At 21.5% G+C, this 14,612-nt stretch overlaps 1 protein-coding gene across 2 annotated transcripts in view; it reads left to right on the top strand.

The window, feature by feature from the left end:
• The window catches only part of LOC122498593 (tyrosine-protein phosphatase non-receptor type 13-like), a 244,057-nt gene that overhangs the window by 160,270 nt on the left and 69,175 nt on the right, over positions 1-14,612 (top strand). For both annotated transcript variants that reach the window (XM_043606394.1, XM_043606393.1), the window contains exons 4-5: positions 2,838-3,002; positions 10,564-11,364. In XM_043606394.1, coding sequence (XP_043462329.1) covers positions 2,838-3,002; positions 10,564-11,364 — 966 coding nt within the window. The remainder of the gene's footprint in view (positions 1-2,837; positions 3,003-10,563; positions 11,365-14,612) is intronic.

Raw genomic sequence — 14,612 nt, 5'->3', positions numbered from 1 at the left:
TTTATTTGATTTCTTGTTTTCTCTTTTTGCTATAGAAAGAAAACATTTATTTGATTTTCTAGTTTTTTATATTTTCTTTTTCATAAAGAAAATGTTTTTTCTTTTCGTTTTTGCAAAAAAACAAAAATACTATTTCTTTTGCTTTTTGAGAAAGAAAATAGTTTGTTTTTTATTTTCTTTCTCAAATTAAGCAAAAACAAAAATATATTATTTTCGTTCTCAAAAAGCAAAAAGAAAAACAAAAAATACATAAGAGAAACAAAAGATTATAAAAATTTTGTTTTATTTAGAAACATATGTTATTTTCATAAATTTTACCATCTCCTTAAACTTCTGTGATTGTTTTCAATTACAATAAAGTCCCAATATATTGTTTTATTGCTAAATTTTCCTTTTTCCAAGAGCAGTAAAAAATAAAAAAAAAAACTTATTAAATAATATAACATAATCTATTTTCTCGGTTTCATTAAATTTTTTATGGCTATTTTCCCTCAAACTTCGACAATTGGCTTATCTCAAGTTGCAATAATTCTTTACGAGCTTTCAAAAGCTTCTGGTTAAAAAAATAATATATAGTTGCCTCAAAAGTTTCTTTTCCGCAAAAAAAAAAAAAATTTTTTTCCAAAGCAATAATTTTATTTTTTTCTATATCAATAGAAGAAAAATAGAATTGATTTTTTTTTCAATTAAAATTGAAATCTATTAGATTTATTATTAAAATTTAGAAAAATTGTTAAAAAACTAAATTATTATTTTTATATAATAAACTAAAGAATTAAAATTTAAAAGATTTATCTATTTATATATCTATTTTTTTTCGTACTGATAAAATGACCACGCAAAATGAAAGATATATTCAGAGGATTAATTGGATTTTTATTTTCAAATATTTTTCTTTTTTTTTATTATTTTTTTTTTTTGTTCGTCAATACTCGTCAATTCACAAGGACGTGTCATACTTGCCCGAGGTGCTTGCTTTTAATCACATTTTCAAAGCTTTTTGGGAGTTTTAAATTATTTGTATTTTTATTTCTATACAAATGTGAAAAGTTTGATAGACAAACTTTTTTTATTTCAAGCCAAAGAATATAATAAAAAAAACATTAACTATTATTTTTGTTACAATATTTAATTATTTATTTTTTTACTATTAAAAATATAAACAATAAAAATAAATGACTGAAAATAATATTGAAGGAAAAATAAAAAAAAAGTACAAACCGAAAAAATATTTGATTGAAAGTGAAATGTAAAATAACAAACAAACAAAAAATGTAATTGTAAAATTCTCATAAGAGTTGGTAAACTGTCGCTGAGAATTAATAAAATTTTATTAAGAGTCATTGAAATGTGACTGATTCAATCAAAGTGGTCATTGCAGTTTCATTGACATTTATTTTTTGAACAGTAACCAATTTCGATTGATTGAACCATTCGAATTTAATGGAACGTCAATGGGAATTCATTCTCAAATATAGTGTCAATTCATTGTTCTCTCTTTTACAATTTTTTAATTAATAAAAAAAAATAATAAATAAATAAATAAACATATTTTACATTTTCTACAATTTTTTTTTATTCTTTATACTTTATAATTTTTTCAATTAATAAAAAAATAAGAAAATTAAATTTTTAATTTAAAATTTAATTTATAAAATTTATTCTGACAGTTATTAAATATAAATAAATTTATTAGTTTTTGTTGTAACAAATAAATAAATGTACAATTTTTTACTGTAATAAATAATTTTCGCTGACGTACTACTTGGTTATCAGGATTAATTTATTGATGTGCAATAAATAATAATTTTTTATAAATTCGAAACTTGCACTCAAACTGAATATAAATATTTTAATTAATAATATTAATGTTATATTATTATTATTATTATTATTATTATTATTATTATTATTATTATTTTTTTTTTTTATTTTTATTTTTATTTTATAATTTTTCTAATTTTTTAAATGTAGTGAAAAAATGAATAAAAGTAAAATACAATGTATTTTTACATTGTATTAATTTTATTTGTTTAATTATAATATTTTAATATTACATTATTAGTATTATTATTATGATTTTATAATTTTTTGTGTTTTTTAAATACAGGGAAAATAAAAATAAAAATAAAATACATTGTATAAATAAATGTATCCGAACTGAGTTGTAAAATAATATGAAAGTGGGAACCTTTTTTAAACGTTGAAAGCGATAAAAAAATGAAGGAAAGGACACTTTAGATAAAAAAAAAGAAAAAAAATACAATTCCGAAAGAGATAAAAGTAGAAAAACCTTCTGTCAGTATATTCACTTCCTTCTCTTTATTGTCTTTTATTTGAAAACAAAAATTCAATGTAAAATATTAGTTAAAAATATATTTTCGTGTGTTTTTATGTCAATTTATTTTTTCTATTTATTTATTCTCAATTATTATTTAGTGGCAAATTAAAAAAAATTTTAAACCATTATTAAACCACTACCCAGATTGCACGAAATCTTTCAACAAGTTTTATAACATTATTATATTGTTATTACATAACAATTAAAAAATAAAGACTAAAAAAATTATTAATAATTATATTATTTACTATTAATAATTATATTATTTATTATTAAAAATTATATTATTAATTAATAATAACAAAAAATATTATTAACAATATTTTCGTTAAATATTATATATAAAAGTGTCCAAAAACAGGTGCACTGGTTTATTAAGACGTATCACTAAATTTGACGATGACACTCGTTTTGAAAAGTAAAAAAAAATAAATAATGGGTCATTTATAATTTTTTTGAAAAAGTTAATTATGAAAATAATTACGTATAATTACAGATGTGGATGTATTCATTGGGTCGTGCCTTATTAGACACAACTCCAAGGGTAACAGCACTAACGGGAACAGTGTCCGTTTCACCCTCATGTGCTTTGCAGTCAGTTTTGGCTGCAATGACAGAACCGGATCCACGGCGACGAGCTTCATTAATGAATCTTCTTGATGTAAGTTATTTTTTTACTTTCAATTGTTTCATTCTTTTAATTTTCTGTTATTACTTTCTATTTATTATTTATTATTTATTATTTTTTATTTTATATTTATTATTTTTTATTTATTATTATTATTCTATTTACTATAATTTTTTTAATGTTCTGTTCTATTATTTTCTGTTTTTACTATTTACTAGTTGCAAAAATTTCATAATCTCAATTTCTGTATTCAAATTTTGGCGCCTTTATTGTAGAGGCGCTCCTGTTGCTTAAACATAAAAATCAGGCGCCAATTTTGAAAAATAAAGTCAAAATTACATTAGAAAATGCAGACCATGCGGGGAATTGTTAAAAAAAATTGTTTCCCTTTGTCTATTACCATTTTTGTCATCAAAAATCAGGAAAAATAATTTTTTCTTAACTATTTTGAATTTTATTTTTCAAAATTCGCGCCAAATTTTTAATTATTAGCAACAGCAGCGCCTCTAGAATAAAGGCGCGAAAATTTGAATACAGAAATTTTTCTTTTTTTTGTTTATTTACGGAAAATAAATAAGCAAAAAAAGAAAAATAGTTCCAGTTCATTGGTCACAAAACGTACATCGTTTCCCCTTTTAATAAGGGGTTATTTTTAATAATTTACCCCCGAAAAAAGCGGAAATTAGTTCCTGAAATTCATTATCGAACTTAAGAGGCATAAAATCAATATCAAATTTACCCTCCTTGCGCTAAACGGTGGAATAAAAATTTATTTCCTGGACAATAGAGATGAGTAGACTCGTTTTTATTTATTTTTTTTTTCCTTTCTTCTTTCTTTAGTAGAAAAAGAAGCTATTTTTTCGGAGGTGAACAATTAGTCAGGTGGATGTATAGGAAGGAATGCAATGTCGACGATGCAATGGTCTAATTGTATCAGGTGTGGTGAGTGTTTTCGATCTAATCTTAACTATAGACCTGAGAACAGATGGCTTTCACGGTTTGAGTGGGTGGAATGGTTTCTATCGATCTAGCTCAACGTGAGTGGTCTCTCTCTCTCGGTACGCTAAACTCAACTGCACACAGATTAATTAGCGTTATTGCCAGCAGCCATGAACCGTAGTAATTCAATGCTCCGCGGATACGTGACGTAGGTGCCGAGAACCCTACACACAGCTGCATCTGACTACAATCGTTTCGCTCTAAAAAAAACTCTACACAACAAAATAGGCTCATATATTTATACATATGGCTAAAATATACGAAAAAAAATTATTAATAATAAAATAATAATAATAATAATAATAATAATAATAATAATAATAATAAAAACAAAATTATATATTTATATAGTCAATTTAATGTAATTTTTTATTTATTTGTCAATTTAATATAAAATTGTAGAGACAGGATTTTCTAAGGGCCCCCTAATGATGGCCCTTACATTATTTTCGAAAAAATAGTACTTTTGCAGAAAATTTTAATTTACAAAATATTCAGGGGTAAAAAAACGTCCAGACATTTTTTTCCTCATTTAAAATATATCTCAGTAGCAAAAAAATATAAACTATAATTATTATTTACAATAACAGGGTTGCCACAGGTCAGGGAAATCAGGGAAAAGTCAGGGATTTTTATTAAAGTAACTGGAAAAAATTGAATTTTGGAGAAGTTACAAATAATTGCAGACATTCCATTATATTCAAAAGTAATAAAATTTTTCGCATAAATTCAATTATGTTCAAAAATTTAAAAAAATTCCCATAAAAATTCAATTATCTTTAAAAATAATAAAATTCTTCTCCAAATTTCAATTATTTTCAAAAATTTTAATAAAATTCTTTGCAAAATTTCAATTATTGTCAAAAAATTTTCACCAATTCTACCAATATCTACTAGTTTAATAAAATTTTTCAAAAGAATTCAATTATTAAAAAAAATGTAGACAAAATTCTAAGCAAATATTAAATTATTTTCATAAATAATACGAATTTTACAGGAATTCAACTATTTACAAATTTTTTATAAATTTCTTCGCAATAATTCAATTATTTTCATAAGTAATAACATCTTTTAAAAGAATTCAATTATTTTCATTGAATAATAAAACTCATCATAGAATTTCAATTATTTTTCATACATTTTTAATTGAATTCCTCGAAAAATGTAATTATTCTTGAAAATTTTATTAAAATTCCTCGAAAAAAATTCAATTTTGATGATAAAATTCTTTATGATAAAATTCAATTTCGAGAAATATTCATTTATTCAATAAATTATTTATTTTTGCATTTAAATAATTGAATTCTCGTAGAATTTTCCGATAAAAATTTATTTAAAAATGAATTTTAGATAATAATTGAATATTAAAAACATTATAGCATGAATTCTTAAAAATAATTGATAATTGAATTCTTTCGAAGAATTTTAATAAAACTTTTGAAAATAATTACATTTTTTAAAGAATTCACTTAAAATGTGTATTAAAAATAATTAACATCCTGTGAAAAATTTTTTTAATTTATGAAAGTAATTGAATTCAATCAAATTTTTCAATCAATTTTTTCGAAATTTTTTTTAAATAATTGAATTCATGTGAAAAATTTTATCACTTGTAAAAATATATGAATTCCTGCAATAAATTTTATTACATTTTATTTCAATAATTAAATTCTTTTGCGAACTTTTATTCAAATAGTAGATTTTAAAAATATTTGAATTTCAACGAAGAATTTCATTATATTGATTAAATGTAATTAAATTCTTGCAAAAAATTTAAGAAAATAATTCCATTTTTCTAAGAATTTACTTTAAATTGGATTAAAAATAATTGAAATCCTTAGAAAAATTTTATAATTTATGAAAATAGTGGAATTCTTACAACGAATTTTATCAATTTTTTAAAAATAATTGAATTCATGTGGAAAATATTATTACTTGTAAAAATAATTGAATTTCTGCAATAAATTTTATTACATTTAATTTAAATAATTAAATTCTTTTGCGAACTTTTATTCAAATAGTAGATTTTGAAAATATTTGAATTTTAGCAAAGAATTTCATTATTTGTGAAATGTAATTGAATTATTGCAAGAAATTTTTAAAGATAATTTCATTTTTCGAGAAATTTACTTAAAATTGTATTAAAAATAAAATAATTGAAACCCTGTGAAGAATTTTATTATTTATGAAAATAATTGAATTCTTGCAACGAATTGTATTATAATTTTTGTAAAGAATTTAATTTTTTTTGAAAAATTTTATGAAAATTAAAATTTTTATAAAACATGAAGGTATCAATTGCTCCGAGTCGAAGACTCGGAGTGATTGATATCTTTATGTTTTATAATAATATTCTTATAAGTTGTTGAATTTTAAAAATATTTTAGGGTCAGGGAAAAAGTCAAAATTTTGTCTGGAAATCAGGGAAATGTCAGGGAAAAACAAAATTAATTTTTTTTGGCAACCTTGAATAACGAACATCAGTACCATTTTCGAAAAAATGGTACTTTCATAGAAAACTTTAATTTTCTAAAAAATTTAATAGGTAGAAAACGTTCAGAAATTTTTTTTCTTACACAAAATATTTGCCTCAGTAGCAAAAAAATATAAAAAACAATAATTGTTTATTATAATGTACATCAGTTGACATTATTTCCAAAAAAAATGGTAATTTCATAGAAAAGTTTTAAAACTTGATTATAAAAGTTTTTTGAACAATTTTAATTGCTGAAGTTGTAAAAAAAATATAATAACTTACAAAGGAACGGGAAGTAGAGAAAAATAAAAGAAAAATTATCCGCAAATCAGAAAAAAATCAACAAAAAATAAATACTTCCGACAAACTCTTATTTAATTTCTTCCTCTTGGAAATATTTCTGAAAATTGAAAATTAAAATAAATAGAAGTCGAATGCTTTCAAGTATTTTCATTTTCCTCGTTTGATTGTCTTCGCATTTACCATTGTTCAGAGAAATTTTCTTTGAGAATATTGTCATAGATATTTCTTTTCAATATTTTTCCTTTCACTCTAACCTCTTGACAATTTTTTTTACACACAAATAATATAATAAGAAATTGTTTCTATACACAAAATATATAATCAAGTAAAAATTTTGAAAAAAAAGAAATGTCATTTCGTTTTCTATAGTTTTAATATTAAGGTAAATAGATAATGTCGATCGCAGTGCTGGGAAAATTTTTCATACTTTTCCAATTCTCAGAGAATAATAATGATAGTTTAATATTCTCCAGTCTTTTCTATTCTGTATATAGGGACCTTATATACGTTATAGCTATCAAGTTTCAGATACACTGCATTAAACTCTTTTATAAAAGAATTTCTAGAGCTAAAGCGTTTTTATGGAGTATATATCTTGTAATCGATTTTATTTCATGCCCTCGAGGAAAGAAATAATAACTTTACTTATTATTGAAATAATTTACTTTTCAAATCAACAATTTTTTATTTATTTTTTTTTTTTTTTGAGGGAAGGGTAAAATTTTTTTAAAAATGTTTGATTCGTCAATAAACAGCAGGTAAATTTTCGATTGTTTTCGAATCAATGAATAAAAATCTGTTTTCAAATGTCATTTTTTCTTATTATTATAGATAATTTTACTTTGTCAAATTTTAATCTCGCATGGGGCAAATGAATGAAATATTATGTTTTCCGAAAAGTCGGCGGAAATCCATTATTTTTCCAAAGACGGAACCTTTTTAGAAGATTTTTTATTTTTTATTTTTTTTTTTGCTCTACTATACATGAAATGTAAACAAAGCTTTTCATTTTCTTTTGTGAAGAGAATTGAAAACTGGTTTAAAAATTTTATAAAATGCTTTCAATCTTTTTATTGAGAAGAGAGAGAGAGAGAGAGAAAAAAAATTGTTCCATTTATTTTTTGGTTTATTGAAATCAATTTTTTAAAATTAATTAATTAATGGTAGCTTGAATATTGTAATTCGCCTTTTGAAGGGAAAATTAACACGTGGAAAATATAATAAACAGATTGGAAATTTTTTTAAATATAAAATTTTAAACAATGAAAAAAAATTTATTCAAAATTTATATTCAAAAACACAAATATCATCTAAAATAATAAATAAAATATTTAATAAACAAAAAAATAGATTCAAAATTTATATTCAAAAACTCAAATATCATCTAAAATAATTCATTAATTAAAATTCTTAAAAAAATATCATCAACTTGTTTAAATGTTTAATTTTTAATATTTCTCTTCAATTACATAAAACAAAGTTTCAATTATATTTATTAAACTTTCAATTAAATATTTTTAATAATTCAATTATTTTCAAGATATTCAAGTAAATTTCCCAGAAAAAATCAATTATTTTTAAGTAATTGAACTAAAATTTTAAATAATTCAATTATTTTCAAGCTATTTAAGTAAATTTTCAAAAAATTCAATTATTTTTAGGTATTTAAATTAAAATTTTTAAGATTTTTCAAGTAATTGAACTAAATATTTCTAAAATATTCAATTATTTTCAAGTAATTTAGTTAGAATTTTTCAAGAATTTTAAAGTAATTGAATTAAATTTCTAAGAAAATTCAATTATTTTCAAGAAATAGAATTATATTTCTAACAAATTCAATTATTTTCAAGTAATTAAACTAAAATTTTTAAAAATTAATATTTTCAAAATATTCAAGTAATTTTTTTTAAAAAATCAATTATTTTTAAATAATTGAACTAAAATTTTAAACAATTTAATTATTTTCAATTTATTCAAGAAAATTTTAAAAGAAAATTCAATTATTTTTAAGTATTTAAACTAAAATTTTTAAGATTTTTCAAGTACTTAAATTAAACTTCTTAAATATTTAATTATTTTCAAGTAATTTAGTTGAAATTTTTAAAAAATTTTGATATAATTGAATTAAATTTCTAAAAAAATTTAATTATTTTCAAGAAATAAAATTAAATTTCTTAAAAATTCAATTTTATTTTTAAGTATTTAAATTTTAAACTGAACTTTAAAAATATTAATTATTTTTTAAAAATTTAACTAAATTTCTGAAAAATTAAATTATTTCTAAGTATTTAAAATAAAATATTTCATAATTTTTAAGTAATTGAAATAAATGTCCAAAATATTCAATTATTTTCAATAAATTAAGCTACATTTTTCAAGAATTTGCGAATATTAGGAATAGAATTTCTAAAAAATTCTACTACTTTCAACTAATTAAACTAAAATAAAAATTTCAAGGAATAAATATAAATTTATGAAAAATTCAATTATTTTCAACTAATTAAACTAAAATTTTTTTAATTTAATTATTTTCAAGAAATTAGAGTGAATTTCTAAAGTATTAAATTATTATCAAGTAATTGATAAAAAATTCAATTTTTTTTAAGTATTTACATGAAAGTTTTTAGAATTTTCAAGAAATTGATCTAAATGTCTAAAAAAATTAACTATTGTCAAGTAAATTTAGCTAAAATGTTTGGAGAATTTTCCACTAATAGAAATATATTTCTGAAGAAATTAAACTATTCTTAAGAATTACAACCAAATTTAAAGCTAATTGATTTTAATTTCAAAAAATTCAAATTATTTTTAAGAAATTGAAGAATATTTATAAAAACTTTAACTATTTTCAATTAATTATACCAAAATTCTTAACAATTTTCAAGTAATTGAACTAAAATTAATGAACAAATGTATTACTTTCAAGTAACTTAATTGAATGTATTAAGAATTCAATCATTTTATAATTATTAAATTAAAATTACTAAAAAGACTATTTTTTAAAAGTTTATAATTACAATTCTTTATTAACTCTACAATATCAAAAATTAAATTTTTTTAAAATAATTAATTATTTCTTAATAACACTTATTTATTATTATTGTTTTATAAATATTACAATTAACAATTTCTCAAAGTATTTTAAAAAACTTGAATTAATATTTTTAAAACCCATATGTTTTAAAATTTTATGTATGTTTAAAATTAAAAAATTTTTTTTTTATTTAAAACCAAAATGTCTTTCATTTTGTTTTGTAAAGAATTTATTAAATATTTTGCAACACTTTTTTTACTTTTAGATATTCACAAATTTCAGGTTTGCAAAACAGTTTCATAAAAGGTTCTAAACTTTATGTATACAATTTTAAACTATAAAAATTTGTTTAGACTTTGTAATTAAAAAAAAATTGTTTTTAATTATAATCCAAAGAAATTTTGATTCCTTTTTTAAAAATTGGGCGCCAAATACTTTTAAATTTACTTTTGTTTTGATTTAAATATCTCTCGACAACTCTATCGATAGAGATAGCAGACTGACTGCGATTACAAGTCGATGCTGATCTGTAGTTTTAGATAAACTTTTTTAATTTTCAATTTTTTAATAAATTATTTCTTTTCATTTTTAAGGTATTTTTTTAATACTCTTGATAAAAGTCCCTAATTTCTTCCTCATTTTCCAAACAAATTTCCTTATTCCTGCCATTTTCCTGACTTCCCCGAATTTGCACTGAGAAATCTGTTAAATTTTTTGGGAAGAGAAAAATATTCTTGCTAAAATTGTCTTGTAATGGAATTTCTTTTTTTTATTTTTTCTAGGTAATATCAGAGTACTGTCGTTCACGCTTGCAATCAAGACCCTTCACTCACATTGTGATGGATATGTATCGCGAGGTAGTTTGCTCGCCCCAATATGCAGCCAGGAAACGAGTCCTGCAACGAGGAACGAATAAAAATTCCCCATCAACGGAAATGAATCATAAACAACCACCGCAACAACAATCACGACAATATACAACATCAGCTCAACAACGTTGGTCAAATATTCATCGTTTCCAAAAATATCATTCAAAAGGAGAGCCATCACTATTCAAAATACAATCACGAAATTCAAGATCACATCCAAATCTCAGGGGTCTCGCCTCATCATCCTCGACTGATGAGGAAAATCCAATAGCACGCTTTCAGTCCCAATTGAACATGATTAATGCCGCTGATATGTTAGATCATCCATCGATTGCATTCAGTCACTTGAGAACGGCCTCGCAACCATTGACGATGCCACCACATCAAATGCGAAGTAATGGCGATTTGATCGAGAGGAAAATTTCAAGTAACATCACTGAATATCATCAGTATCAAAGGAATAAAAGAAATGGCCTTCTTGAAATGCCACCGCCAATGAAACCATTTCTAAGCTCACAGGATGTGAGATATGGAGGCGGAAGTGGATTGTTGAAAGTGGGTCAGGATCATGATCAACTTTATACGAGACCAATAAATGGGAGAAGAAATAATTTCCCCTGCTTTTCATCGTCATCGTCTTCCACGTCGTCATTGAGGCCTAATGGCGTTCAACAAAAAGAGCCTACTTATGAGCCCCTAGTCAATACACCCAAGGTAACAAAATTTCGTCTATTTCTATTTTCATTTTTTCATTCAATTTTATTTGTACTTTTCATTTATAGTTTTACTTTCTTATTTTTTGTTCTTTCAATTTTAATTTAAACTCTTGCCTTTTGATTTAATTTAAATCGATTGTTTTTTAAAATTAGGATAAACTTAATTGAGGGACAAGCAGAATCTAATATTTTTAAATTAGAAAACCCTTAAATGGGACCTAAATGTGACCTAAATTGTTGACGAAATGTTGTATTCAACTATTTTAATAAATATCAAAATTCATTCCAGAAATTCAATTGAAGCGTTTTGTGCAGAAACCGCATAAGTCCATTTTTTTCGAAAATCACTTTTTTATTGAAAATTTATCTTTAAATGAAGATTTTCAATCTGGTAAAATATTACATAAGTGACTAAACTCTAAACCCTTAAAAAAAATAATTAAAATATCATTTTGTGCAGAAACAGCACAAGTCCATGATAAGTTTTATAATTATTTGTGATATTCTTGACGTATTTTAATAATTTATATTAAACAGTTTATATTATGAATAAAAACACTCATGGGAAGCAAAAAGTGACAGTGGTGACTGAATTATTTTAAAATTAGAAAATATTGAAAATTGGTTAAATTTATTCTTAAAACAATTTTATTATTTATAAAATGTTACTAAAAATTATCCAAATTTAATATTTTAAATAAATGTTATTAAATATTTCATAAAACTTTGATATTTCACTGGATTTAATAAATTTTCTGTGTTTTTCATTTGATTTTGTGCAAAAACAGCATAAGTCCAAATGTTAATGTATTTTTTAATTTTTTATATTAAGTAGATAATTAATTAATCATATTGAATTTTTTAACTTATAGGTTAGTAGAATATAATGCAAAAAGTCGAATTAAAAAAAATCTTAACATTTACGAGAAAAACAGTTTTTATTGATTCCTGAACAATTTCGAATTATGGACTTATGCTGTTTCTGCACAAAACGCTTCAATTATTATATTCAAAAATTTTTTAAAAATTCTCTTCAACATTTCAATTATCTTTATAAATAGCAAAATTCTTCTCAGAAATTCAATTATATTCCGGAATTTTTTATAAAATTCATGGTAAAATTCAATTATTTTCAAAATTAATCAAATTTTTCGCAGAAATTCAATTATTTTTAGGAATTTTAATGAAATTCATTGCAAAATTCAATTATTTCCATAAATAAGAGTAATCATTACGAGAATTCAATTATTTTCGAAAGTTATAAAAATAGAATTTGGGTAAATTTTTTTGAAAAAATCAAATTTATTAAAATTTGTTATTAAATTCTTCGCAGTAATTCCATTATTTTCATAAATTTTAAAATTCTTTTCAGGGAATTAATTATTTTCATAAATAATAAAATCCTTCGGAGGAAGTCAATTATTTTCATAAATAGCAATATATTCATCACAAGAGTTCAATTATTATTAAAATTAATAAAATTTTTCGCAGAAATTCAATTATTTTCAGGAATTTTAATAAAATTCATTGCAAAATTCAATTATTTTTCATAAATAATAGCATTCACCACACAATTATTTTTAAACTTAATAAAACTCTTTGCAGAAATTCAATTACATTTAGGAACTTTTACAAAATTCATTGTAAAAATCAATTATTGCCAAAATTAATTAAATTCTTCGCAGAAATTCAATAACTTGAACATCTATTATTGTAATAAAATTTCCCAAAAGAATTCAATTATTTAAATTAAAACCAATTTTGCCAAAGTTTCTACATGAATATTCAATTATTTTCTAAAATAATGAAAGTTTCACAGGAATTCAATTAATAAAAATAGAATTTGCATACATTTTTGCAAAAAAACTTGAAACTTTTTTTTAAAAAAATTCTTCTTACATAATAAGTCAATTATTTCCCTAAATAATAAAACTCATTGCAGAATTTCAATTATTTTTAATACAATTTTAAACGATTTTCTCAAAAAATGTAATTATTCTTAAAATTTTTATTAAAATTCGTCGAAAGAATTCATAAATTTAAAAAAATTAATTTAATATTTTATTGCTTAATAATAAAATTAAAAATAATAAAAACTTTCAATTTCTTGTTGCTAATAATTTATAAATTAAATTAATTTATTAGTTATTGTCAATCAATAAATTTATTTTTTTAACACATAAATTTATTTATTTATAAATTTCTGGTAATTTTATTTTTATAAATCTACAAAACTATTAAAACTATTAAAAAACTATTATTAAAATTTTTATTAATTAAATAATAAATAATAATAATTGATCAGTTAATAATAAATGAATTTACAAACAAATAATTTCTTACTAGACACAAAATCTATGCTTTGTAAAATAAAAATTTATTTCTTCAAAATTTAGTAATTCTAATGATCTGAAAATTACCAGAATTCAAGTAGGGATTGAGCCCTACTGAATCTTGAAAAATAGAGGATTTTATTTCATTTTTATGTAGTAGCACCCTCACCCGTATTGTAATAATCTTGAATTATAATTTTTTTTTATTTTGGATTATAAAATGTATTTAATCTATTGTGATTACGAAAAATAATTCTAAAACATTAAAAGGTTGTGTATAAATTATAAAGGCTATTAATCAGATTATATTCAGTATGATCTTTTTTTCTATATTCCTAATTGTATAATCCATTTTTCTCCGTGTGTTCTAAAATAAACTAAAATTGTAGAAACATTAAAAAATTGAGTTATTGACGATTGTTAAAAAATTCAAAATTATTTTTAAATTTTCAATATGGTGGAGAAAAGAAATTTTGAAAAGTAGAGAAAAATTTTTTCTAAACTTAAAAAAGAGCCAAACAGAAAATCAATGTCTTTAAGGAAAAGTCCCTGGAGAGCCTTGACTCACAGTAAGTTTACAAAGAAAAATTGACACAAGAATCCTTTTCAAAAGGAGCAAAGAACAAATTTCCTTTCAGACAATATGAGAATTTTTATACTATATAAAAACGGATTTTTTTTTATTTGAAACTAGAGTTTAACGTCACAAACAATAACTACAGAACTGTCTTCTTTTTTTGTTTTACAAAAAAATGTATTAAATTTAGCAATAATTTTTTTTACTTTCAGAAATTCATAAAATTCATATTTGTAAAACAGTTTTATAAAATATTCTAAATTTTATGTCCTCAATTTAAAACTATAAAAATTTGATCCTTTTATTTATTTATAAAGTTGATTAGATTTTGTAATT

Source organism: Leptopilina heterotoma, unplaced genomic scaffold (genome assembly GCF_015476425.1).
Source record: "Leptopilina heterotoma isolate Lh14 unplaced genomic scaffold, ASM1547642v1 Lhet_152, whole genome shotgun sequence".
NCBI lineage: Eukaryota > Metazoa > Arthropoda > Insecta > Hymenoptera > Figitidae > Leptopilina > Leptopilina heterotoma.
This window is presented reverse-complemented; position numbering and strand designations above follow the sequence as displayed.